General features: G+C 54.0%; 1 protein-coding gene across 6 annotated transcripts in view; it reads right to left on the minus strand.

Annotated features, from left to right (window-relative positions):
- Positions 1-1154: 1154 nt before the first annotated feature.
- Positions 1155-24116, minus strand: part of EHMT1 (euchromatic histone lysine methyltransferase 1) — a 268050-nt gene continuing 245088 nt past the window's right edge. For 2 of the 6 annotated variants that reach the window (XM_049896754.1, XM_049896756.1), the window contains 9 exons: positions 18442-18596; positions 17224-17391; positions 16855-16999; positions 11616-11693; positions 10100-10215; positions 8355-8441; positions 6990-7068; positions 4212-4387; positions 1156-2601 (listed from right to left, as the gene is read on the minus strand). In XM_049896754.1, the coding sequence (XP_049752711.1) occupies positions 2421-2601; positions 4212-4387; positions 6990-7068; positions 8355-8441; positions 10100-10215; positions 11616-11693; positions 16855-16999; positions 17224-17391; positions 18442-18596 (1185 nt within the window). In that variant the 3' untranslated portion in view covers positions 1156-2420. Of the gene's footprint in view, positions 2602-4211; positions 4388-6989; positions 7069-8354; positions 8442-10099; positions 10216-11615; positions 11694-16854; positions 17000-17223; positions 17392-18441; positions 18597-24116 lie in introns of all 6 variants that reach the window. The other 4 variants (XM_049896750.1, XM_049896752.1, XM_049896755.1 and 1 more) reach the window with 3 other exon arrangements.

The raw sequence follows: 24116 nt of genomic DNA on the forward strand, positions 1-24116 counted from the left end.
CTCATAGGTGCACTCAGCACCGTCTGTCCAGGGCACTGTCTCTAGCAAAACTGCCAGCGCTCCCCACCCACCGGCCCCACCTGGGGGCCACTGCTCACCTGCCAGGGACTCACCCCTACCAGAGGGCTCCAGAGACAGGGCTCCTGCAGCGAGCCGTGGTGCAGGATGAACTCCACCTCGCAGGAGGAAAATGCTCCCAGCTCCCTGGCACCCTTGGTCAGCACTGCAGCAGCACAGAAGCTGCCTGTCCACCCTCCACAGTGCTGCAGGCCACAAGGAAAACTACCTGCCCAGCCCCTGCCAACCCCACTGGCCACATTCACCCACCTGGGCTCACTGCCCAGCTCAGGTGGAGGGAGGTGGCATCGTCACAGCCAGGGGTTCTCCTGGGGGTACTGCCCCATTGGGATCCAGGCTGAGGCCTGGACCTCAGTGCCTGGACACACGGCACACATGTGTGCAGAGACACAGATCCACACAAAACCACATTCAGGCACATGTGCACAGACTCACGCATGGCATGTGCACATAGACCTGCGGCACACATGTACAGGTATGTTCACAAGATACACGTACATACATGCATACACATACAGACATGTTCACAAGACACATGGACATAGGTGCACACACATACAGGCGTGTTCACAAGACACCCACAAGTATACGTGCATACACATAGACGCGTTCACAAAACACCCACATGTAGACATGTGGACACATGTACAGATGCGTTCACAAGACACCCACACATACATACGTGCACACACGTAGATGTGTTCACAAGACACCCACACGTACATACGTGCACACATGTAGATGCGTTCACAAGACACCCACACGTACCTACGTGCACATGTTCAGATGTGTTCACAAGATACCTGCACGTACCTATGTGCACGCATGTAGACACGTTCATAAAATACACACACGTAGACGTGCACACATGTAGATGCGTTCACAAGACACCCACACGTACCTACGTGCACATGTACAGATGTGTTCACAAGACACCTACATGTACTGACACGCATGCACACACGCAGACATGTCATGCCCAGACACGTGCATGTACAGACACACATGCCCTCACATGTAGACATATGCACACAGGCATGCTCCTGACACCTGCCTGGGGTGGTGTCTGCCCTCCAGGACACGTCTGGGAGAAAATGAAGTTGCAGCTAACCGCGTGCCCAGCTCCCATTCGCGCCAGGTCCCAAGCAGGGCTGGCCCGGCCGACTGGCCCTTGGTTCAGGGCGTCAGACGGCAGAATGGGCAGCAGAGACCAGCTGAAACCTGATGTCGTGATAAAAACCTCACTTAAAGTACTTCTTTTTTATTGATTTCATTGAAAACAGAACAAGAAATGGTCTGAGCCAAAAGATTGCTCTTAAAACTGTCAAAAACATCTTAACAGAAAAAAATAAACATGACTGCATTGTGAATGTTTAGAAGGTCGCACAAAAACCCCACGGTTACCGCACTAGTTACAGTATTTAAAAAGGTATATGCCGAAAAAAAGTATGTGACTGCCGGCCACCACACAAAAGGCGATGGCCAAGTTTATTCACCTACAAGACTAACATTTAAAAAAGGTTCTCCTGCGCTTTATTCTAAAACCACTTTGTCCTTGCGTACAGTTGGTATTCCACGTGGTGAGCAGAAACCACACCAGGTCAGCACCATTGTCTGTGTTTGTGTTTTTATTTGTCATCTGTCCTAATGTTCATTAATGGTAGAAAATAAATCAGTTTACTGTCATGGTGGCGCGTGGCTTAAAAATCAGGGGTGGTGCTCACGCCCACACTGGCGGCAGCCGGCACAGCCCTCACGTTCCCCAAGCTGCTTCCTCACAAGGAGACGCAGCCAGAGGCTCGAAACAGGGCTAGATAGAAACTTTCTTTTAAAAAGCAAACCAACATTTCCTCCAGAATTTCCTCCGGGTGGTGTGGCGCTGTCCCAACCGTCCAGGATGGCGATGGCGGTCAGGAGATGCGGCGTTCTTGGTGCCCAGCACATAGCCACGCGGGCGCCGAGTCCACACGGAAACGGCACTTTGGTAGCCTTGCACAGGCCTCTTCCAGAGAAGAACGCTGCCAATGGCCCAGGTGGGGGGCGCCACAAAGCCAGAGGAGGAAAAGGGAGACATGGAAGTGACAGCCTGCGCTGAGGCACCACTGCGGGGACCCAAAGTTATGCTCAGCCCTGAGCGCCGCCTGGCTGTAAGGCCGTGGCGTTCACACTGGGGTGGCCCCAACCCACCCAGGAGCTTGGCAGAAACCGAGACAGTGTCGTCCCAGTCTCCTCCGGTGGCTGGCACAGCCGAGACTTCATGCCCACTTGACGTCTGCAGGCTCCCGTCTTCTAAACGTAGTCTAAGCGGTACTGAGCGCTGGAGCTGCCCGCCCCGCCTGCCCTCATAGGGGGTCAGCAGTAGCGGAGGAGCTGGTGTCCGGCAGGCCATTCTCCTGGGTCTCCTGGGCTGTGCTGGCCTGCCGTTGTGCCAGGGCTGCGCTCGAGTGCCGGCACTTGGGGGAGCCGCACTGGCAGCCAAACAGCTTGCCTTTGATGTCCCAGAAGCGGTCCCCGTAGTCAAACCTGTGGGGAGACCAGGCGGGACTCAGGTGGGCTCCATGGATAGTGCTGCGTGTCCCAGGCAGAGACGCCAGCCCTACCCCAAGAATCCTAGCCACCCCACACATTCCAAGCCGAGCCACGTGTGAACTGGCAGGGAATTCCTTTTGCTGCTAACCCCAATCACAGCATCTGAAAAACCTGTCTGTACTAAGCTAAAGACACTCTATGAGTTAAAGTCCCCACCCACTGTGACACTGTATTCTTCAGTCTCATCCACACAGGTCTGCGGTGACCTAGTGAGCAAATTCCTAGATGCAGACAAGGTGGGGGCCAGGGCCCGTGGGGAGAGCAGGGCCAACGCGGGCCAGGCCTGGCCCAAGCCTCTGCCCTGAGTGGAGGAAGAAGACTTGGAGCAGCACGCATGTCGGCCACAAGCCACCTGCACTCCTGCCTTGGGTGGCAAAGCTGAGAGAAGGCTCACTGGGTCCTCAGGAACAGAGACGCCTGTGCTCTGGAGTCAGCCTGGCTCCAGCAGCCCCTGACCATACAACCGCCAGCTTTCTAGAAAGACGTTTCTGGTACAGGGACTGGGAGGGTGCTGGAGACTAAGGGACCATCAAGGCAGCTTACCAGGGTTGTGCAGGCTCCTGCTGTAGCCTGACCACTGAGGGATGGTGGGACATGATGGAGGTCCCCTAACAAGCCCTGCCCAAGGTGACTCCAGACCCCACACAGAGCGATGAGACCGTGCGACGGTGAAGACCTGGAGTCGGAGGCCCTTCTCAAGCAGAGAGCATGTGGAGGGTAGGGGGTTGTTGTCTCAGACCCTAGCCAAGGAGCCCAGCTCTCCCTGGTATGAAGGGATGGCAAGCCTCTCACCACGCTGAGGGAGACCTGCCCAGGCCCTGCTCTTCCCCGTATGGCCTGTGAAGGTGCAGCCCCCACCCCTCTGTGAACAGGGGACCAGCCATGGGGCAGGGGGTGCTGGCTTCTGCAGCAGGAGGGCGTGTGGACCTTACTCTGCTGCCCCGGGGGGCAGGCCTGGCGCTGACCTGCTGGGAGTGGATGGATGAGGCCAGGCCAGAGCCCCCCAGGACACAGCACAACTCCCCTGACGTCCCATCCCCCACCCCGGGACACCTAAACCAGCTGCTGGCTGTCCAGAACCTCTCTGTCCTCCCGTTCATGTTCTCCCCGTGCCTGGCAGCCCCCTTCATGTGCCCCCATGTGCACATGCAAACACACAGTACACTCATGTCCCCCTCACTCACTCCCACACACGGTACCCCCACGTCCCACTCATTCACTCACACACACACATAGTACCCCCATGTCCCTCCCCCCACACACAGTACCATGTCCCCCTCACTCACTCTCTCTCACACACATACACACACAGTACCCCCATGTCCCCCTCACTCTCTCACACACACTCTCACACACACACACACACACACACGGTACCATGTCCCCCTCACTCACTCTCACACACACACACACACACACACACACACACACACAGTACCCCCATGTCCCCCTAACTCTCACACACACACGGTACCCCATGTCCCCCCCCATGGCACCCCCTCATGCCCTGCCCCATGCTCACACACCTCCCCCACAGAACCTACCCCAGCTGCTCTCCAGCCACGATGGGGCGGGTGCTGAAGAGTGCAATGCGTGGGAAGCGCAGGTCCTGGTGGGACATAAAGACTCGCACAGGGACCAGGTTTGGCTCGCAGAGGTGGTTGATGAAACGGCTAACATTCCCGTAGAAGCGCGCGTCGATGCAGTACACGTCTCCGTCCTGCGGGAGAGGGCGCTCAGCACAAGCAGCGCGGCCAGGTCGCGGGGGCTCCACATGCAGGCCTCCTCCCGAGTAGGCCTGGTGCTCCACGGACCCCCACCCACTGCACCGCCTCTGGGTGGCTGGAGAGAATGGGCACACATTGCAACCACAGACATAGGTGCCCAGTCTCGAGGACAGCTCCCATGTGTGCATGAGTCACTTGGGCTGGTAATACCACCCCAGGCAATGCCACCTGATGCCCCCAGGACCACGAGCTGTCGCACCCCGTGGGTGACTAGAAGGCTACTCGCTCGCTTCCCAGCAGCTGGTCACAATGAGGATGCTCCTGACATGAGAGTGTCCCAGAGACATGGACCCTGGAGCAGGCAGGGGGCCGCCCCACAGGCGAGGAGAAGGGCCAAGCCGCCAGTGGGGGGTGACACCTGGCTCCAGCCCCTGGGTCCTGACGCAGCTCTGCACTGTTCTGGCTACTGAGCTTGTCGGGCAGCCATGGACACACCCCAGGGCCCAGGAACAGAGTGGGGAGCTGGGCGGCCTGGGATGAGCCTGATCCTGTCATGCTGTCACATGCCCACGTTGTAGCGGCACAAAGCCCTCCCCTCCACTGCCCAGGCAGGTGCCTCATGCCACCGTGGGCATGGGTGCCTGAGCACCTCCTATGCAAGAAGGGGAGAAATGATGAGAAAGAAATACTTTATGTCTCTAAGTGGTTCCTTGTTGGGGTGGGGGCAGATGACAAGGGCAGAAGCAAGGCTTCCAACATAAGCTTTTTACATCCTTTTTCCTCTCAGTTAAAATATAAATTGAATAAAAAGCCAATCCTAAAATTGAAAATAAACTAAAACATGTATCTAATCATGTATCTGAGAAACAATTACTTCAAGTCCTACAAAGTACACAGCTCTGTACACCTGCAGGGCAGCGAATGACTTAACACAGCTCCTTAGCCACAGTCCTTGAGACTCCCACACGATGACCATGCAAACAAGGCGTGGTGGCTGCTGGTGTGTGTCGCCCTGGCTACACCATGATTCTAATATTTTACGGCTGTCCACTTTGTGATCTGATGCAATTACTCTATCTTCCGTTTTATGCGTTGTAAATTCTAACCTCTACAAGTTCATGAGGCAGGATTGGTATGCCATGTATCCTGGCACGGCCTGACAGGAGGGTGTGACCCAAGTCCCACCGTTACCCAAGCCATGTCCAGGGTGTGGCCTGCATCCAAGGTATGTATGTGGGTGCACTAAGGAGGGGGGCTCTCTCTCTGCACCTGGATCCTGCGTCTGGCTCGTCACTGTCTGACCTCCAGTTCTTGGGACTTGAGCCAGTGGCCGGCTTTCTGGCCTGCTGATTTGGGTTGTTGGCCCCTGTGGCCACTTGAGTCAGAAGAATCCTACATCTGACCCGCGGATTTGGGAATGCCAGCCCCTCCACAACCACGTGAGCCATTGCCTTGATATGGTTCATGAGTCCTGTGGATGTTACAAAGGATTACAGAACCCAAACACGGGAGTGAGGGTGCTGAGGGGAGAGGGAGTAGTTGATGTCAGAGTTGATGGAGTGGGACAGCAGCCTGGAAAAGGTGGACATTTGGGACATCTTTAACCTCCACCTCATGGGAACCAGCTTTGTGCTGATCCGTGCTGATCCTTATAAAAGAAGTTATTCATTTTATACCCTTAGTAAAACACAGTCTGATAACCAAAAATTGCAAAAAAAATCATAAATGTCCTTCAACGCTCACACTGGCGGTTGTTAGAAGTATTTATCAGTAATGTTCCTTTGACACTTTAACTATGCTGTTACCAGCTGCCATCAAGTCTGCCCCAACTCATGGTGACCCCGTGCACAACAGGATGGAACACTGCCTGGTCCTGCACCATCTTTGTGACGCGACCCCATGCACGACAGAAAAGAACACTGCCTGGTCCTGCACCATCTTTGTGACGCGACCCCATGCACGACAGAAAGGAACACTGCCTGGTACTGCACCATCTTTGTGACGCGACCCCATGCACGAAAGAAAGGAACACTGCCTGGTCCTGCACCATCTTTGTGACGTGACCCCATGCACGACAGAAAGGAACACTGCCTGGTCCTGCACCATCCTCATGGTCGTTGGTACGTGTGAGACCACGGTTGCAGCTAGTGTGTGGACCCACCTCACGGAGGGATTCCCTCCTTTTCTCTGACCCTCTACTTTTAATTCTTCTAAAACTGGTTTGTTCGTTCTTCTGGCAGTCCAACACCACAAACTGAATGCCTGCGCCTCCTGAATTTAACTGATCCTCATAGAGACTTAAAATGTATTTTAAGATATTCCAGTAGTTTTCAAAAAGCCCTGGACGGTCTGCCCACTTTATAAGAAGTGCATGGACGGGTGAGAGCTGCTTGCTGTGTGTGCCCTGGGGCCCTGAGGCCAGGGGTCCCTACTGAAGACCCCCATGCCCTGACCTCAGCACAGGACCAGCACTGAAGCGGACAAGGTTCATGAGGAAGCAGGGGCCATCACCTGTCAGCAACAAGCAGCTGCCGCAGGACCCCACAGCAAAGACAGACATTCTCAGGCCTTCACGCCCCAACCTAAGTACCATACCTTGTTGTCAAGGTCAAAGAGGTAGGAGTCCTCTTCCCGGACGTCAGCCTCCGAGTCGGAGATGAGTTCCCCAACGTACCTGCAGGGAGAGGTGAAGGGTGTATGAGGAGGGTGCTATCTCCCGCCTTAAATGGTCACTGAATGAATGAATGAACAAAGTACCACGGGAGTGTGGCAAAACCCAAAAACACATGTCGGTCAAATATTTTTGGAGAATTTTTCCTGTGACTGAACAGGACTTAGCTAGGCTCCAGAAGAAAAGAACAGTGACAGTCATATAGCAACTTGTGTCTGCTAATATGAGAGGCTGGAAGTCCAGAACAGTCCTCCTGCTGCAGACAACCACCAACATCGGATGGTTTCTTCACACACTCGCGCACTGTGAGGTAGCAAAAACACCTGCACCATGAAGCTGAGCAAGACAAGAAGCCTGGGCGGTGCAGAAGCCTGCAGGAGAAGTGGTGCTCTGGGTGGTTACAGCGCCCGAGGCACTGAGTTTGCAGCCCGGACTGCCCTCTCTGGAGGGCCCCTCGCCCACACGAAACGGTGCTCGAGGTCAAGCTGCAGGGGAGCCGTTCACAGCCCATGCCAGAGAGAGGACAGTAAGAGTGCCCAAGGGCCAGCCTTGCCAGGACACCATGCCCCAACCCTCCTCCAGCCACTTGTACAGGCAAAGACAGGAAGGAAACTGAAGGATGAACCTGACATGCTGCTTCATACCACAGGACAAAAGGGAAAGGCTTATCTGAAAAATGCTGAACACAAGGGTCTTTGGTATTCGCACTGAAGGAGAAGACTCAGTTCCTATTTGTCCCGGGAATCCGGCTGCGAGATGCACAGCTCTCGCTCACTCACTTGCTCCCCCTAGTCCTTCATGCGTGAAGACCGCTCGTCGAGCCCCCCACAGTCCTGGCCCTATCCTATGCCAGCACTGCATAGAGGGGCCGGGACAGTGAGACCCACCCGCCCTGTCGGGGACAGACATGTAACCAACTACTCAGCTGAGGGGTGTGAGACAGGACAGCCAGGTGCAGGGACAGCACAGACAAGAAGGGCCAGTCACCAAGGCCCCACCACAAACATCCAGAGCAACCCCCTGTCCAGCTTGCTATCTTGCTGGCTGTGTGTGTGGGGTCAGGGCCGTACACCAAAGTCTGCATCCTGCCCGCTCTGGCGGCGCCTTGTAACCCCACCAATCCCACATCCCCATGGTACCCTGGGAAGCCCCTTGCTGTCCTGAACACGCAGCATGGACGCTGCCCCAGTGCAACCAGGTGGTGCTCACAGGCTGCAATTCTGCTCCTGCCTCCTGTAGTCCCCCAGGCCAGCTGGCCACTGCCCATGTGAGGGCTGGGACTCACGTACTCGCAGACGAAGGTGCCCAGTGGGATGTCCTGCAGGGCCCGAACGCCCCAGCCCATGTTCTGTGTCCGGTAGAGCTGTAGCCGAGCCCTGGAAGCAGAGAGTGGGTGAGTGGCTGGAATGTCTGCAGACTTACCTCATGCTGGAACGTCCGCACGGCCCGGTCTGCATTCACAGGGTCTCATAATCCCATCACCGACATGAGCAACGTTAGTAAGGGAACCAGAAACAGGAATTTCACGTCTGGAACCACTTTAGAACTTCACCTATGAAGCCACATAATGGCTTCAGCACAAATCACGTGACTCAGCCATTTGCTCACACATGTGAGTGCACACAGCTATCAAGGGCTTACACTTACCGGTGCACAGGACCCAGCACGTCTTAGTGAGGACAAGAACCACACCATGAACCGTAGGCTCCCATCCCTGCTTAGCATGAGATAGCCATGCAGGAGCCAGTGAGCCCACACAGCAAGGAGCAGGGGGACACACAGCAACGGTGACAGAACTACAGACAGCAGAGCTCCTCCGACCTCTTGAGAAACACTCCTGGGCAGAGATTCAGGGACAGGTACACAGGCCCAGGTCCCCCGGGGAGGGGGCACTCCAAGTACAGCCTCTCAGGAGCCCAAGACCATGTGGGATGTGGCCCAGGAAGCCTCCGTGGCCTCATGGGAGCCTCGTGGACTGCTCGGGCTCATCCTGTGATGTGCAGGGCCCAGGTACTGGGGGCAGGGGTGGGGGGTGGGGTGGTCTGTCCTCTGTCTGCCCCCTGCACTGTCTGCTGTATTCTGAGGACAGGGAGGGTTGGCTGAGCACCAGCCTTCTGTTCTCTAGTTACTAATGTAAAAAAACCAAGTATTACGGAAGTTAGCATTTAGTTATATTTCGATGGTGCATAACTGTCTTCCTCATAACTCAGGTCCCAGATCTCTTATCACCAGGAGCACAGAGAGGAAAAGGCTCATGACCAGAGCCTGGGGCTGGGGTGCCTGGTGAAAGCGTCTGAAGCAGCGTCGCCAAGCCTTCCTTGAGAAAGGTGGGTCTCATAAAACCATCGTAATGTTGTTAGGGGACGCAAAGAACACAGACGATGTAAAAATTCAGGCACAAAAAAGGAATTCTAATAACCCCAGTCAGGTGAAGAGCATATGCCCCACGTGTGAACTTGGTCACATCAGTGATTGAGACATTAAGTCCGTTTCCATTTTTAAGCTCAAATGATTCAGCCCTGTTCCTTCTTTAGAGCCTAAAATGAAAAGCGTCAAATTCAAGTCTAAGAGAGTAGAAAGTGACTATTTTTGTAATTTAAGGTGCGTTTCCAGAGTATAGGTGGTTACAGGTGCGTTATCAGCTTTACATGCACACACGCAGGTAAACGTACCATCCTCCCACCTGTGAACACATACACACAGGCCTGGATAGAGTGAGCTTCTCAAGGAACCTGAATCATTTTCAAACTTTTAAAACACAGACTCTCAATGTCACCCTTTACTAAAAAGATTAAAATTGTAAACTCCACGTGGGTCTCAGAGCAGGAAATCAGAGCTCTGAGGCTTAAGCTGTGAGGCCCAGAGTGAGTGGGGCCAGTCTGTGGTGGAGGGTCGTGTGCATGTCCCACGTGGAGACCCTCCACGCCTGCTTCACCCATGCCCCTCTGTGCCGATACTCCCTCCACACCAAAGCCCCGACACCCCTCTCTGCACACTGCAGCCTCAAGGTCCAGCTCGGCGGGGCAGGCCTCACCTGAGACCGTTCTGCACAACCCTGTTGCGGCAGCTCCTCCAGCAGGCGCAGGCATGATTGCACTCAAAGATCAAAGGTGGCTCTGCCATGTTAAACTCCGGCAGGAGGCGGCCATCCTGGGGAGAGACAGGCAGTTGGTGCTGCCACCGTGCTGCGGGCTGTTCTTCCTGGGCCCACCAACACGAGTTCCCACAGAGCACCCGGCATGGCCTCGACTGTTATCAAAAGCATGGCTTCTAGTCAAGCCAGCATCTGGGGACTCAAAGAGGGGAGACTGCGCCGTGACTGTTCAGATGGAGGGCCTCAAACCAGACATCACAGAGCTGCTGACCGCGGTGTGAGGACCCACTGTTCGTCCCCAGCACAGCCCTCTCAGACTCCTCTGCTCCGTCACGCCCTTAGCCCACATTCTCACAGCCCACCAAGGGTTCCCCGGGCCCCTCTCCTGCTCCTCCTCTGGTCACCTATGGAGACCACTGGCCCCTCACCATCACCTGGACCCAGCTTTTGGCCTTTCAAACTCTGAAGGGACCCAGCCAGCTTCCCTCCGCTCTCCTCCCCTCCCCTCTCCCGACTGCACCCCTGCTCTGCAGACGCCATGGTATTTCTTGAACAACACAGGCCATGCTGCCCCACACCGTGACCATGGCTCCCCTTCTGTGTGCCGTTCCCGTTCCCTGAATACCCGCTTTTGCAGAGACTTGTCTGTCTGCTGCCTGCTCGGCCCACACCTCCCCTTCACCCCCATCAGCCTGCTCTGCTCCCCAAACCACAGACCACCACAGCCGTCAGCTTCTAGATGTCCTCTCCCTGAGCTCCGGAGATGTGGCCACGTGCTGGGCTCCCCGACGCCACCCATGCCCAGTGCCCTGTCTGCTGTGCCACCACTGCCTGGTTTCCTTCCCTGGGCTGTGGGCACACAGCCACTCTCTACACATTGCCAGCTTGAGGCAACAAGCACTAAGCACAGTTCTTTCAAACAAGCAAACAGACACTTCTTCCTGCAGCCCCAGCTTGGCGGAACCACACCAGTGCCATGAGAGACATCCCATCCACCACCACCAGGGAGGACAGATGGACATCCCCTCCACCACCACCAGCGAGGACAGACAGATCCCCCATCCTCCACCACTGGGGAGGACAGACAGATATCCCACCCTCATCACTGGGGAAGACAGAGAGCTGACCCACCCCACCACCTGGGAGGACAGTCACCCTGTCCCCTACCACGAGGGAGGAGAGATGGACATCCGTCCCTACAGCCATGGAAGGCAGACAGATGCTCCGCCCCCCACCTCTGGGGAGCACAAGCAACAGCCCCCTTCTCACAGCCCAGTCAGCCACAAATGACCGGGATGAGCCTCTTAACAACTTGAGAACCCGTGTCTTCACCCCATGACTGCCAGCCAGGATCTCACTTCCTGTCTGTTGCCCCCACTTGGTCTCCACAGTGAGCTCACCCCCGCCCCCAACACTGGGGAGGCCCCTGGACCAGCGAAGACTCTGGCTCACCTACCTTATCGTACCAGCAGCGTATGCTCAGCTGGCCACACATGCAGTTGCTGGAGGAGCAGTCGTCAATGCAAACGCAGTACTGAGAAGAGATGGAGGGCGCTGCTCATGCCACAGGCCCGAGCTCCCTCCCCAGCCCACTCTCCCACTCCCCTCCCCAGCCCATTCTCCTGCTCCCGCACGCAGGCCTGCAGAATTCCCACAGTCCCTTAAGTGACTCATCCCTTAAACAGTTGTGCCCTACTGCCCTGTCTAGTTTCTCAAGACACCCAAGGACAGTGTAGTCTCCAGGTGGAAGGAAGAGACGCTGAGTGCTTGCTAAAGGGAGAGGAGGGCAGGACGGGGACACGCTACCCGGGGATGGGTCACACTGGAGGGTGAACGAGGTCAGGGGGAGCATTGCCCGAGAGAGAAGCTAGGAACAGTTCTGTCTGGATTCAAAGCCTGTTACTGAACAGGAAATGCCAAGGAGTCAGGGCTCAGTCATGTCACCAGGGAGGGAGACGGGGCTCAGTGCGTCGAGGAGTGAAGGGGGACGGAGCTCAGTGCTGTGAGGAGAGAGGAAGACGGGGCTCAGTGCTGTGAGGAGAGGGAGACAGGGCTCAGTGCTGTGATGAGAGAGGAAGACGGGGCTCAGTGCTGTGAGGAGAGGGAGACGGGGCTCAGTGCTGTAAGGAGAGAGGGAGATGGGGCTCAGTGCTCTGAGGAGAGGAAGACAGGGCTCAGTGCTGTGAGGAGAGAGGGAGACGGGGCTCAGTGCTATGAGGAGAGGAAGACAGGGCTCAGTGCTGTGAGGAGAGAGGGAAACAGGTCTCAGTGCTGTGAGGAGAGAGGGAGACAGGGCTCAGTCCTATGAGGAGAGGGAGACAGGGCTCAGTGCTGTGAGGAGAGAGGGAGACAGGGCTCAGTGCTGTGAGGAGTGAGAGAGATGGGCTCAGTGCTGTGAGGAGAGAGGGACACAGGGCTCAGTGCGGTCAGGAGTGAGAGAGATGGGCTCAGTGCTGTGAGGAGAGAGGGACACAGGGCTCAGTGCTCTAAGGAGAAGGAGACAGGGCTGAGCGCTGCGAGAAGAGAGGAGACAGGGCTCAGTGCTGTGAGGAGAGAGGAGACAGGGCTCAGTGCTGTGAGGAGAGAGGAGACAGGGCTCAGCGCTGTGAGGAGAGGAGACAGGGCTCAGTGCTGTGAGCAGAGGGAGACGCGGCTCAGTGCTGTGAGGAGAAAGGGAGACGGGGCTCAGTGCTGTGAGGAGAGACGGAGAAGGGGCTCAGTGTTGTGAGGAGTGAGGGAGACGGCTCAGTGCTGTGAGGAGAGACGGAGACGGGGCTCAGTGCTGTGAGTGAGGAAGACAGGGCTCAGTGCTGTGAGGAGAGAGGAAGATGGGGCTCAGTGCTGTGAGGAGAGGGGGACAGGGCTCAGTGCTGTGAGTGAGGGAGACAGGGCTCAGTGCTGTGAGGAGAGAGGAAGATGGGGCTCAGTGCTGTGAGGAGAGAGGAAGACGGGGCTCAGTTCTGTGAGCAGAGGGAGACGGGGCTCAGTGCTGTGAGGAGAGAGGGAGACGGGGCTCAGTGCTGTGAGGAGAGAGGGAGACGGGGCTCAGTGCTGTGAGGAGAGAGGGAGACGGGGCTCAGTGCTGTGAGGAGAGAGGGAGACGGGGCTCAGTGCTGTGAGGAGTGTGCTGTGAGGAGAGAGGAAGACAGGGCTCAGTGCTGTGAGGAGAGAGGAAGACGGGGCTCAGTGCTGTGAGGAGAGAGGAAGACGGGGCTCAGTGCTGTGAGGAGAGAGGGAGACAGGGCTCAGTGCTGTGGGGAGAGAGGGAGACAGGGCTCAGCGCTGTGAGGAGAGAGGAGACGGGGCTCAGTTCTGTGAGCAGAGGGAGACGGGGCTCAGTGCTGTGAGGAGAGAGGGAGACGGGGCTCAGTGCTGTGAGGAGTGAGGGAGACGGCTCAGTACTGTGAGAAGAGACGGAGACGGGGCTCAGTGCTGTGAGGAGAGAGGGAGACGGGGCTCAGTGCTGTGAGGAGTGAGGGAGACGGCTCAGTACTGTGAGAAGAGACGGAGACGGGGCTCAGTGCTGTGAGGAGAGAGGAAGACGGGGCTCAGTGCTGTGAGGAGAGAGGGAGACAGGGCTCAGTGCTGTGGGGAGAGAGGGAGACAGGGCTCAGTGCTGTGAGGAGTGAGGGAGACGGCTCAGTACTGTGAGAAGAGACGGAGACGGGGCTCAGTGCTGTGAGGAGAGAGGGAGACGGGGCTCAGTGCTGTGAGGAGTGTGCTGTGAGGAGAGAGGGAGACAGGGCTCAGTGCTGTGAGGAGAGAGGGAGACGGGGCTCAGTGCTGTGAGGAGTGTGCTGTGAGGAGAGAGGGAGACAGGGCTCAGTACTGTGAGAAGAGACGGAGACGGGGCTCAGTGCTGTGAGGAGAGAGGGAGACGGGGCTCAGTGCTGTGAGGAGTGTGCTGTGAGGAGTGAGGGAGACAGGGCTCAGTGCTGTGAGGAGAGAGGGAGACGGGGCTCAGTGCTGTGAGGAGAGGGGGAGACGGGGCTCAGTGCTGTGAGGAGAGAGGGAGACGGGGCTCAGTGCTGTGAAGAGAGAGAGAGACGGGGCTCAGTGCTGCGAAGAGAGGGAGACGGGGCTCAGTGCTGTAAGGAGAGAGGGAGACGGGGCTCAGTGCTGTGAGGAGTGTGCTGTGAGGAGTGAGGGAGACAGGGCTCAGTGCTGTGAGGAGAGAGGGAGACGGGGCTCAGTGCTGTGAGGAGAGGGGGAGACGGGGCTCAGTGCTGTGAGGAGAGAGGGAGACGGGGCTCAGTGCTGTGAAGAGAGAGAGAGACGGGGCTCAGTGCTGCGAAGAGAGGGAGACGGGGCTCAGTGCTGTAAGGAGAGAGGGAGACGGGGCTCAGTGCTGTGAGGAGAGAGGGAGACAGGGCTCAGTGCTGTAAGGAGAGGGAGACGGCTGAGCGCTGTGAGAAGAGAGGAGACAGGGCTCAGTGCTGTGAGGAGAGAGGAGACAGGGCTCAGTGCTGTGAGGAGGAGGGAGACGGGGCTCAGTGCTATGAGGAGAGGGAGACAGGACTCAGTGCTGTGAGGAGTGAGGGAGACGGCTCAGTGCTGTGAGGAGAGACAGAGACGGGGCTCAGTGCTGTGAGGAGGAGGGAGACGGGGCTCAGTGCTATGAGGACAGGGAGACAGGACTCAGTGCTGTGAGGAGAGAGGGAGACAGGGCTCAGTGCTGTGAGGAGTGAGAGAGATGGGCTCAGTGCTGTGAGGAGAGAGGGACACAGGGCTCAGTGCTGTGAGGAGTGAGAGAGATGGGCTCAGTGCTGTGAGGGGAGATGGAGACGGGGCTCAGTGCTGTGAGGAGAGATGGAGACGGGGCTCAGTGCCATGAGGAGAGAGGCATACGGGGTTCAGTGTTGTGAGGAGTGAAGGAGACAGGGCTCAGTGCTGTGAGGAGGAACACTGGTTTCAGGGCTGTGAGGAGGGAGGGAGACAGGGCTCAGTGCTGTGAGGAGTGAGGGAGACGGGGCTCAGTGCCGTGAGGAGAGACGGAGACGGGGCTCAGTGCTGTGAGCAGAGTAAGACGGGGCTCAGTGCTGTGAGGAGAGAGGGAGATGGGGCTCAGTGCTGTGAGGAGAGACGGAGACGGGGCTCAGTGCTGTGAGGAGAGAGGGAGACGGGACTCAGTGCTGTGAGCAGAGAGCAAGACGGGGCTCAGGGCTGTGAGGAGAGAGGAAGATGGGACTCAGTGCTGTAAGTGAGGGAGACAGGGCTCAGTGCTGTGAGGAGAGAGGGATATGGGGCTCAGTGCCGTGAGGAGAGAGGGATACGGGGTTCAGTGTCGTGAGGAGTGAGGGAGACAGGGCTCAGTGCCATGAGGAGAGACGAAGAAGAGGTTCAGTGCTGTGAGGAGTGAGGGAGACAGGGCTCAGTGCTGTAAGGAGCAACACGGGTTTCAGGGCTGTGAGGAGGGAGGCAGACAGGGCTCAGTGCTGTGAGGAGAGAGGAAGATGGGGCTCAGTCCTGTGAGGAGAGAGGGACACAGGGCTCTGCGCTCTGAGGAGTGAGGGAGACGGGGCTCAGTGCCGTGAGGAGAGAGACGGGGCTCAGTGCCGTGAGGGGTGAGGGAGACGGGGCTCAGTGCTGTTAGGAGTTAGGGAGACGGGGCTCAGTGCTGTGAGGAGAGGGGGACAGGGCTCAGTGCTGTGAGGAGAGAGGAAGACGGGGCTCAGTGCTGTGAAGAGAGGGAGACGGGGCTCAGTGCTGTGAGGAGAGAGGGAGACGGGGCTCAGTGCTGTGAAGAGAGGGAGACGGGGCTCAGTGCTGTGAGGAGTGAGGGAGACAGGGCTCAGTGCTGTGAGGAGTTAGGGAGACGGGGCTCAGTGTTGTGAAGACAGGGAGACAGGGCTCAGTACTGTGAGGAGAGAGGAAGAAGGGGCTCAGTGCTGTGAGGAGTGAGGGACACAGGGCTCAGTGCTCTGAGGAGTGAGGGTGACGGGGCTCAGCGCCGTGAAGAGAGAGGGAGACGGGGCTCAGTGCTGTGAGGAGGAACACGGGGCTAAGTGCTGTGAGGAGGAACACAAGGCTCAGTGCTGTGAGGAGTGAGGGAGACGGGGCTCAGTGCTGTGAGGAGTGAAGGGGGACAGCGCTCAGTGCTGTGAGGTGAGAGGGAGACAGGGGTCATGCAAACTCTAACTTGGTCATGTGGGGTGGAGCATGTCAAGTGATGGGGAAGAAGTTGCTTACATCTAAAACCACTACGCAGGTGCTCAAAAAATGTGATTTTAACCAGAAAAGGAAGGAAGAGGCTGTCCTTGGTTAATAACCTGCAGCTGAGATGCAGACAGCGCGCTCATAGGCCCAGTTGCCCCATGCTGCCCTCGGATTGCTACCCTGCACAGGTTTCTTGTGCACCAGACGGGACTGTCAGTGCAAGCAAGCTAGGGTGACCAAACACGGTGCCCAGCAGTCGTCACCCCTGCAGGCGCTCAGGCAGTGCTGGGGTACTGGGTGAGAGGACCCCCTGGAGAGTAACTGGAGAGTCCAGGACTGTGCTAACAAATGACTAGAAGCTGTTCCGGGAGGCTCCTTATCTGTCCTCCAAGGGCTGGCTCTCAACTCTTTACTGGAGGTAAGTGCTGAGAGAACGGGTCTCCTGGGAAGTCCCCCACAGGCTCGGCACTCTGGAGTGGAGAGAGCCTGGGTGCCCCGTCCTGTTCTGGCTGACCCGCCCTCCTTTCCGCACGCCTGACCTGCAGGTGAGTGATGTTCCTATCAATGTTCATGGGGGACGTCACGCAGTTCTGAGACACGTATTTGTAGTTGCTGGGGCACGGCTCGCTGTCCACCGCGTTGACGCAGGGAATGGGGATGCGCTCGTAGCCCCTCGCGATGTCTCTGCAGGGGCCAGGAGAACACAACTTTCGCTGTTACAGGGTTTGCCCAAAGTAGGAGGAAGCGGAAGAGCACGAGGGAGCCGAAGCACAGCTACCGGAAGGATCCAGGCCCAGACCTTCCAGCCTGCCCACTTTAAAGAGAAGCCTTGCTGCAAACCCCTGCCCGGTTTACCGTTTGCCACAGCAGCCTTTGCACCCGGTCCATCGCTGGCTCGGCCCACTCACCTGCTCACCGTCCGCTCCGCTGGGGCAGGCCGGTCCGGCGCTGAGTCCTGCAGAGCCTTGCTCATCTGCAGGGCCGTCCACACCTGGGAGTTGAGGCTCGCGCACTGCAGGGGTGTCTCGCCCTCCTTGTTCTTCAAGGTGACGTCAGAGTCCCGAGAAAGGAAGAGGCTGGAAGAAAAAATGTAGGCCAAAAGGACAGTTTAAAAAAACATGGCGAGATCTAAAAAACGCCTACGATCAGTGAATGAGGAGAACACACCATTCACTCTGAAATAATGTTAACACGCAGCTGAGCAGTAACTTGGGAAAGAGAGGCTTTAATTCACTCAAGAACACACTCCATTACTCCTCTCCCACCATTTATTGGAAAAACCTTCTTAGTTTTCTTAGCAGAAGGGCGTGTAAGTAACTGGGCTTGGTATTCGATTTTCTTGGATTTTTCATTCAAATTTGCCCTCTAGGATAAAAAGGAATATTTAGCAGCAGTGAACCCAGCTGCTGTCCTAACCGGAGGCCACTGGGTCCTGGATCTGGGCTCGAGAGGGCCGTCTCTCAGATGAACTCGCATGGAGAAGGGTGTGGGCCTGAGACCCCCTGCCCAGCCCTGCCCAGGACCCTGTGTACTCAGCCCAAGTGCCTGGGGTTGAGACAGGCAGGACCCCGTGTGCAGTGAGGAGAAAAGGCTCAGTCTGGCTCTGCCCCTGCCCCTAATTGGGACCAGCAGCTCCAGCTCTCTCTCTTCCTGGAAGCAGAACAAAGACTGCATCCAGGATCCGAATCACGTGGTGTGGATGATGGATGGGAAGAAGGTGACGTATGTGGCTCTTACATCACGTGGGGGTTTAGCCCCTCAAGTCTGAAGAGCTCTGGAGCTGGCCGCAGCCTCATGACAACACATCTCTTTCTCTCCGTGGAGGCTAGGCCCCAGGCCCCATGGGCTTGACCCATCGCTTCGCACCCTCTGGGTGGGAGCTATGAGGTCTGAGGTACACCTTGGGGTTGGGCATAAATACTTGCGGTCTGTCACAATGACCTCCCCGAATAAGAAATAAACAGCAGCTGACTTCAAATGTGAAATGCCCAAGGACTTCTCTGCTTATGTAGGGAGCTTCCGTGGACACCCAGGGGTACCACCCCCACTGGGAACGGAGGGTGCCTCCACCATCCAGAGGAACCCACAGGTGCCCTGAATGGTCAACAAGTGGCCCGGCCACATACACAACACAGTCGTAGCGGTTCTCCCGGGCGGCAATGTGCAGCGGCGAGTCCCCATGGATGTTGACGGCATGAAGATCGCACTTGGCGGCCAACAGGATCTCTGCGATGTCCACACAGCCCGAGAATGCCGCCCAGTGCAGGCAGATGTTCTCTTCCTATGGAGAGACACAGGAGAACCTGAGCGCAGCCTGCGGCCGCAAAAGCCTGACTTGGCGGAAATGCACACGTGAGCGCCGAGGAGCATGCTGACCGCTGGTGTCTGGAAGAAGAGGGGATGCCAGGAGGCAGGGCTGCACATTCCCGTGGACCCCGCAGTTTCATCAGAGACCAGGCAGAAAGCGGCTTCGTGTTTCACCAGAAACTTCCTTTTTAAATTTGCAAAGTTTTCAGTATAAAGGTAATATAACTGCAGTACAGGATATTTTAAAAGTGGAAAAAAAAAGTCACCCAGAGGTATATACCACCCTAAACACAGCGTATTTTTTTTAAAAATTTCACTGTGTTTTATATGAAAGTTTACAATGCAAAGTAAGTTCCTCATTCAAAAACTCACATACAAATTGTTTTTTGACACTGGTTGCAACCCCCGCAACGTGTTGGCACGCTCCCTCTTCCCCTTTACACCCCAGGTTCCCTACGTCCCTTCATCCAGGCTTCCTGCCAGGCCTTGCCTTCTCGTCTTTGCTGTTTGGCAGCTACTGCCCATTTGGTCTCATATGGTTGACTGAACTAAGATGCACGTTCCTCACATGCTACTGTTTGTTTTATACGCCTGTCTAATCTTTGGCTGAAAAGTGAACTTCAGGAGTAGCTTCAGTTCTCAGCAGGGTGTCTGTAGACCACAGTTTAGGGGGTTCCTCCAGTCTGCCAGACCAGTAAATCCGGTCTTTTTGTGTGAATCTGAATTTTGTCCTATATATTTCTCCTGCTCTGTCCAGGATCCTATATTGCGATCCCTGTCAGAGCTATTGGGGGTGGTAGCTGGGCACCATCTAGTTCTGGGCTCAGGCTGCTGGAGGCTGTGGCTCAAGTAGTCCATTAGTCCTCTGGACTAATATTTTCCTTGTGTTTTTGGTTTGCTTCATTCTCCTTTGCTCTGCATGGGGTGGGACCAACAGATGTATCTTAAATGGCTGCTCACAAGCTTTTAAGACCCCAGACGCTACTCACCAAGGTGGGATATAGAACATTTTCTTTATCAACAATGTTAAGCCATTTGACCTAGATGTCCCCTGAGACCGTGGTCCCCAGACCTCAGCCCCATTAACTCAGTCCCTCAAGATGTTTGGATGTCTAAGAAGCTTCTATGGCTTTGCCTTGGTCAAACTGTGCTGACTTCCCCCATATCATGTGCTGTCTCTCCCCTCACCAAAGTTAATACTTGTCTACTATCTAGTTAGTGATTTCCCCTCCCGCCCCACCCCTTCCCTCCCTTGTAACCATCAAAGATTGTTTTTTTCTATGTGTAAACCTTTTCTTGGATTTTTATAATAGTACAACACATGATATAACATTTGGGGACAGCAGTGGGTTTTTTCTTCTATTTTTTTAAACTATATTTATTTCTTAAGAATTATAATCCCAGCATACAGTAATAATTGTGCAGGATTTGAAAAAGACCAGTTTAATGAAATTAAAAATTTATTTTATAAACGCCTATATAAAATAAGGCTACCACCCGTCTGTCAGTTTGTCATACTGTTGTGACTTATGTGTTGCTGGGATGCTGCAAGCTATGCCACCAATATTTCAAATACCAGCAGGGTCACCCATGGTGGATGAGTTTCAGGGGAGCTTCCAGACTAAGACTAGGAAGAAAGGCCTGGCAATCTACTTCTGAAAATCAGCCAATTAAAACCTTATGGATCACAACTTGCTTTGGACATGTCATCGGAAAAGGTCAATTCCTGGAGGAGGACATCACATTTGCTGAAGTAGAGGGCTAACTAGGGCGAGGGAGACCCACATTGGTATGGACTGGCACAGCAGCCACAACAAGGGACTTGAACATGTTGGTGACTGTAAGGACGACGCAGGACCAGGCGAGGTTTAGTATGTTATATGTAAGGTTGCTATGAGTTGGAGGTGACTCGATGGGAGCTATCTATGCCTAAAATAAATCTTCACACCACATGTAAAACATATGATTTATAAATCCACTTACACAAAATAAAAGATGAAGAGTAAACGTAAATATGGGAAGATGTCCAGCTTTGCCAGAAAGCCCAGGAATAGATATGAAAACATTAAATAACACTGAACGTCTATCATCCTAAGGACACAGATCTACCACCAGCCACGAATGACGCCCATGCCTGCTTCAGCCCCAACTTGGTCCTGTCTCCCCATTTCTACACACACTCCTCAGGTTGGGGCCACAACAGGCACCATCGTACTGTGTGCTCACACGGCTTGTGTTGTAACTCAAGGGCCTTCAGACGACACCCTGTCACTGACTGTAAATCAGCCCAATGAGTTCACATTTTGTAACTCCCTAGCCAGCCCTCAAGTGGATGTTTATTAGTACTTTTTCCTCTTGAATATAATGCTCGTGGATGTTTCAGTACTCAGGGGGTTTCCTTTTTCCAGAGTCACTTCTCAGGATGAATTCTCTCGGTCAGAGGCTATATGTCATTGACAGCTCTTGATGGACACTGCCCACTGGCCACCCAAGGGAAGCAGTGAGTCTGCCCGCCTGGCGGTGCCCACCCCATCCATGACCTATGCCTGGCTGCGTGCCCCATCAGGGACTGCAGAAGGCAAAGCCCTGGACAGAGCCCACCGTGGGGCCCGTGATGGGCTGTGTTGTCAAGTGCCGCCCTTGCATGCCTCTGGGGAACAGACGCTGGCTGGCCTGGGCTGGGGCTGCAGGGCTGCACTGTGCCACGCAGCCACTCCCTCACTCGCTCTCCCAGCTTCCACTCTGTGATGGTCACTCAGCACTTTGGGTTCAGTGCACACTGGAATGGTGACAGCAAAGCAGAACCACATGGTTCGTTTTTCATGACACTCCACCAACGAACAACCAGCACCCCAACCATGGACTTCTCTCCCTTGTCTAGTTCCAACAGAGAAAACTTGATTGTACCTGGGGCACTCTCCTCCGGCTGCTATCCTCAGGGGCCTTCTAGCTCTGCTGTCTGTCACTGGGCCCTCTCCATGTGCATGAGCTCCTTGAGCGAACTGCTGCTTCTGGAGGGACCTCTTTTCTTTTCTCTTTATGAGAACAACTTTGATTTTATAACCAGACCTCCAATTTTAGAACCTTCCAGTCCACTGAGCGCCTCACAGTATGGGGTCATGCAAGCCCCTCACTGCCTGAAGCCACCTCTGAGTCGTGACCAGGCTGCCCTGCACCTTCTGGTGACTTCACTGCTGAAACAATTAAGGGGACCTCTGCACCCAGCTGAGGAGGAGCAGAGCAGTCACAATGCATGCAACAAGTCTTTAAGACACCCGATGTCAGGCACTGATGGGCCGTGACCCCGGGGAGATGATACAAACAAGGGGGCCTGGACTGTGCCTGATCATGGCCTTGGAAGACCTAGCCATGGTGCAGGGAGGGGACACAGCCAAAGCCCAGGGAACCCCTGGTCTGAGAAGCTGTGAGTCCAGGGAGACCAACGGAGCTAGCATTCACAGAGAACCCAGAGGAGCATTACACTACACAGAGGACGCAGCCCGAGAACCGCCTTGGTGTCCACAGGGCACCATGTGGAGGACAACTGGGTGGAGTTGTCAGGAGGGGCAGAATCAGCCCTAGGTGGGGGCCCTGCTCTGAACCCACCTAACACACCTGAAAATTAAACTCCAAAACAATCAAACTGTTTCCAAGTAACTTAACTGCATCCCAGAACAAAGGTCAAGAATACTTATAAGGACACAAAAGGTCCCAGCCCTCAACAAAGTAGAATTCATGGTACTCAGCATCCAGTCAAACGTTACCAGACACCCAAAGTAGCCAGAAAACATGACCCAGAATGAACAGAAAAATCAGTCAATCAAAACCAACCCACAATTGATACAGATATTAGAATTAGCTGAGGAGGATAGTAAAATAGTTAAGAAAACTGTATTTGGTATCTTCAAAAACTTTAACGTAGAGATGTATTTTAGAAAATATTAAAAGGACCCAAAATGAACCTCTAGAGCAGAAAATGGCAATGTCTGAAATGAAAACATAATCCATGGGATTAATACCATACGAGACATTGCAGAAGGAAGGATTAGTGAATTTGAAGACACAGCAATAAAAACTAGCTATTTCGAAACACAAAGTGAAGGAAAAAAAACTTTTTTAAATGAACAGAGCATCAGAGAGCTGTGGGACAACTTCAAACTGCCTAACATATGCGTAACTGGAGCACCTGAAAGGGAGGGGGCAGAAAAAGCATTTGAGGAAATGACTGAAAAACTTCCAAATTTGACAAAAACTCTAAACCCAACAAAAGCTCAATTAACCACAAGCACAGAAACAGTAATACCAAGGCATATCATAAATTGTTTAAATCTAGTGATAAAGAGAAAATCTTAAAAGCAAGCAGAGGAAAAAAGATATGTACGAAGGAACAAGACGATGATGACAAGATTTCTCAGTAGAAAGAATGCAAGTAAGAACTCAGTAAGGCAACATTTTTGAAGTACTGAAAGACAAAAACTTTTCGACCTAGAATTCTATATACAGCAAAAATCTTAAAAAACTGAAGGCAAAATAAAGACATTTTCAGGCATACAAAAGAATTCCTCATGAGCAGACCAACACTATAAGAGATGTTAAGGGAAGTGAGACAGGCAGAAGGAAAACGACACCAGATGGGAATATGGACCTAGGGCCTACAGACAAAAAAAGAGCACTGGAAATGACAACAGAGTAAATGTATACAACTTTCTGCTGTTATAATCTCTTCAAAAGAAAATACTGTTTAAACCAGCTAACAATGACATATTGTGGCATTAGAACATTTGTGTACTCTCCCAGGAGGGGGGAAACAGAGTTATACTAAGTTAAGGTTCATCTGCCATATGGGATTTGAGACTTATTATAAAGCAAAGTAATCAAAACAGTGTGATACTGGTGTAAAGACAGACATACAGAACAACGGAACAGAAGGGAGAGCTGAGGAATTGACTTGCATGACTGGTTTTCAACAAAGGTGCAAAGGCAATTCAGTCAAGAAAGAATAACCTTCTCGACAAATGGTGCTGTAACAACAGAAAATCCATGTTAAAAAAAAAAAAAAACTCCAAGCCATACCTCACACATGTACAAAAATTAAAGTCAAAATGGATCACAGACCTCAATGTAAAAGCTAAAACTATACAAAGTATTCTAAGAAAACATGGGAGAAAATCTTTGGGATCTTGGGTTAGACAATGATTTCTTATATACAACACCAAAGACATGATCCATAAAAGAAGAAAAGAATAAAGTGAACTTCATCAAAGTTAAAAACTTTTGCTCTTCAAAGTCATAGACTGGGGGAAAATATTTGTAGAGCATATATCTGATAAGGACTTCTATCAAGAACACATAATAAATTATGAAAACTCAAAAATAAGAAAACAAACAATCCAATAAAAAATTAACAAAAAAATGCAAACAAACTCTTCACCAAAGGAGATAAACATATGGCAAATAAGCACATGATAAAATGCTAAAGCTCATTAGTTATTAG

This window comes from Elephas maximus, chromosome 9 (genome assembly GCF_024166365.1).
Source record: "Elephas maximus indicus isolate mEleMax1 chromosome 9, mEleMax1 primary haplotype, whole genome shotgun sequence".
In the NCBI taxonomy this organism is placed as follows: domain Eukaryota; kingdom Metazoa; phylum Chordata; class Mammalia; order Proboscidea; family Elephantidae; genus Elephas; species Elephas maximus.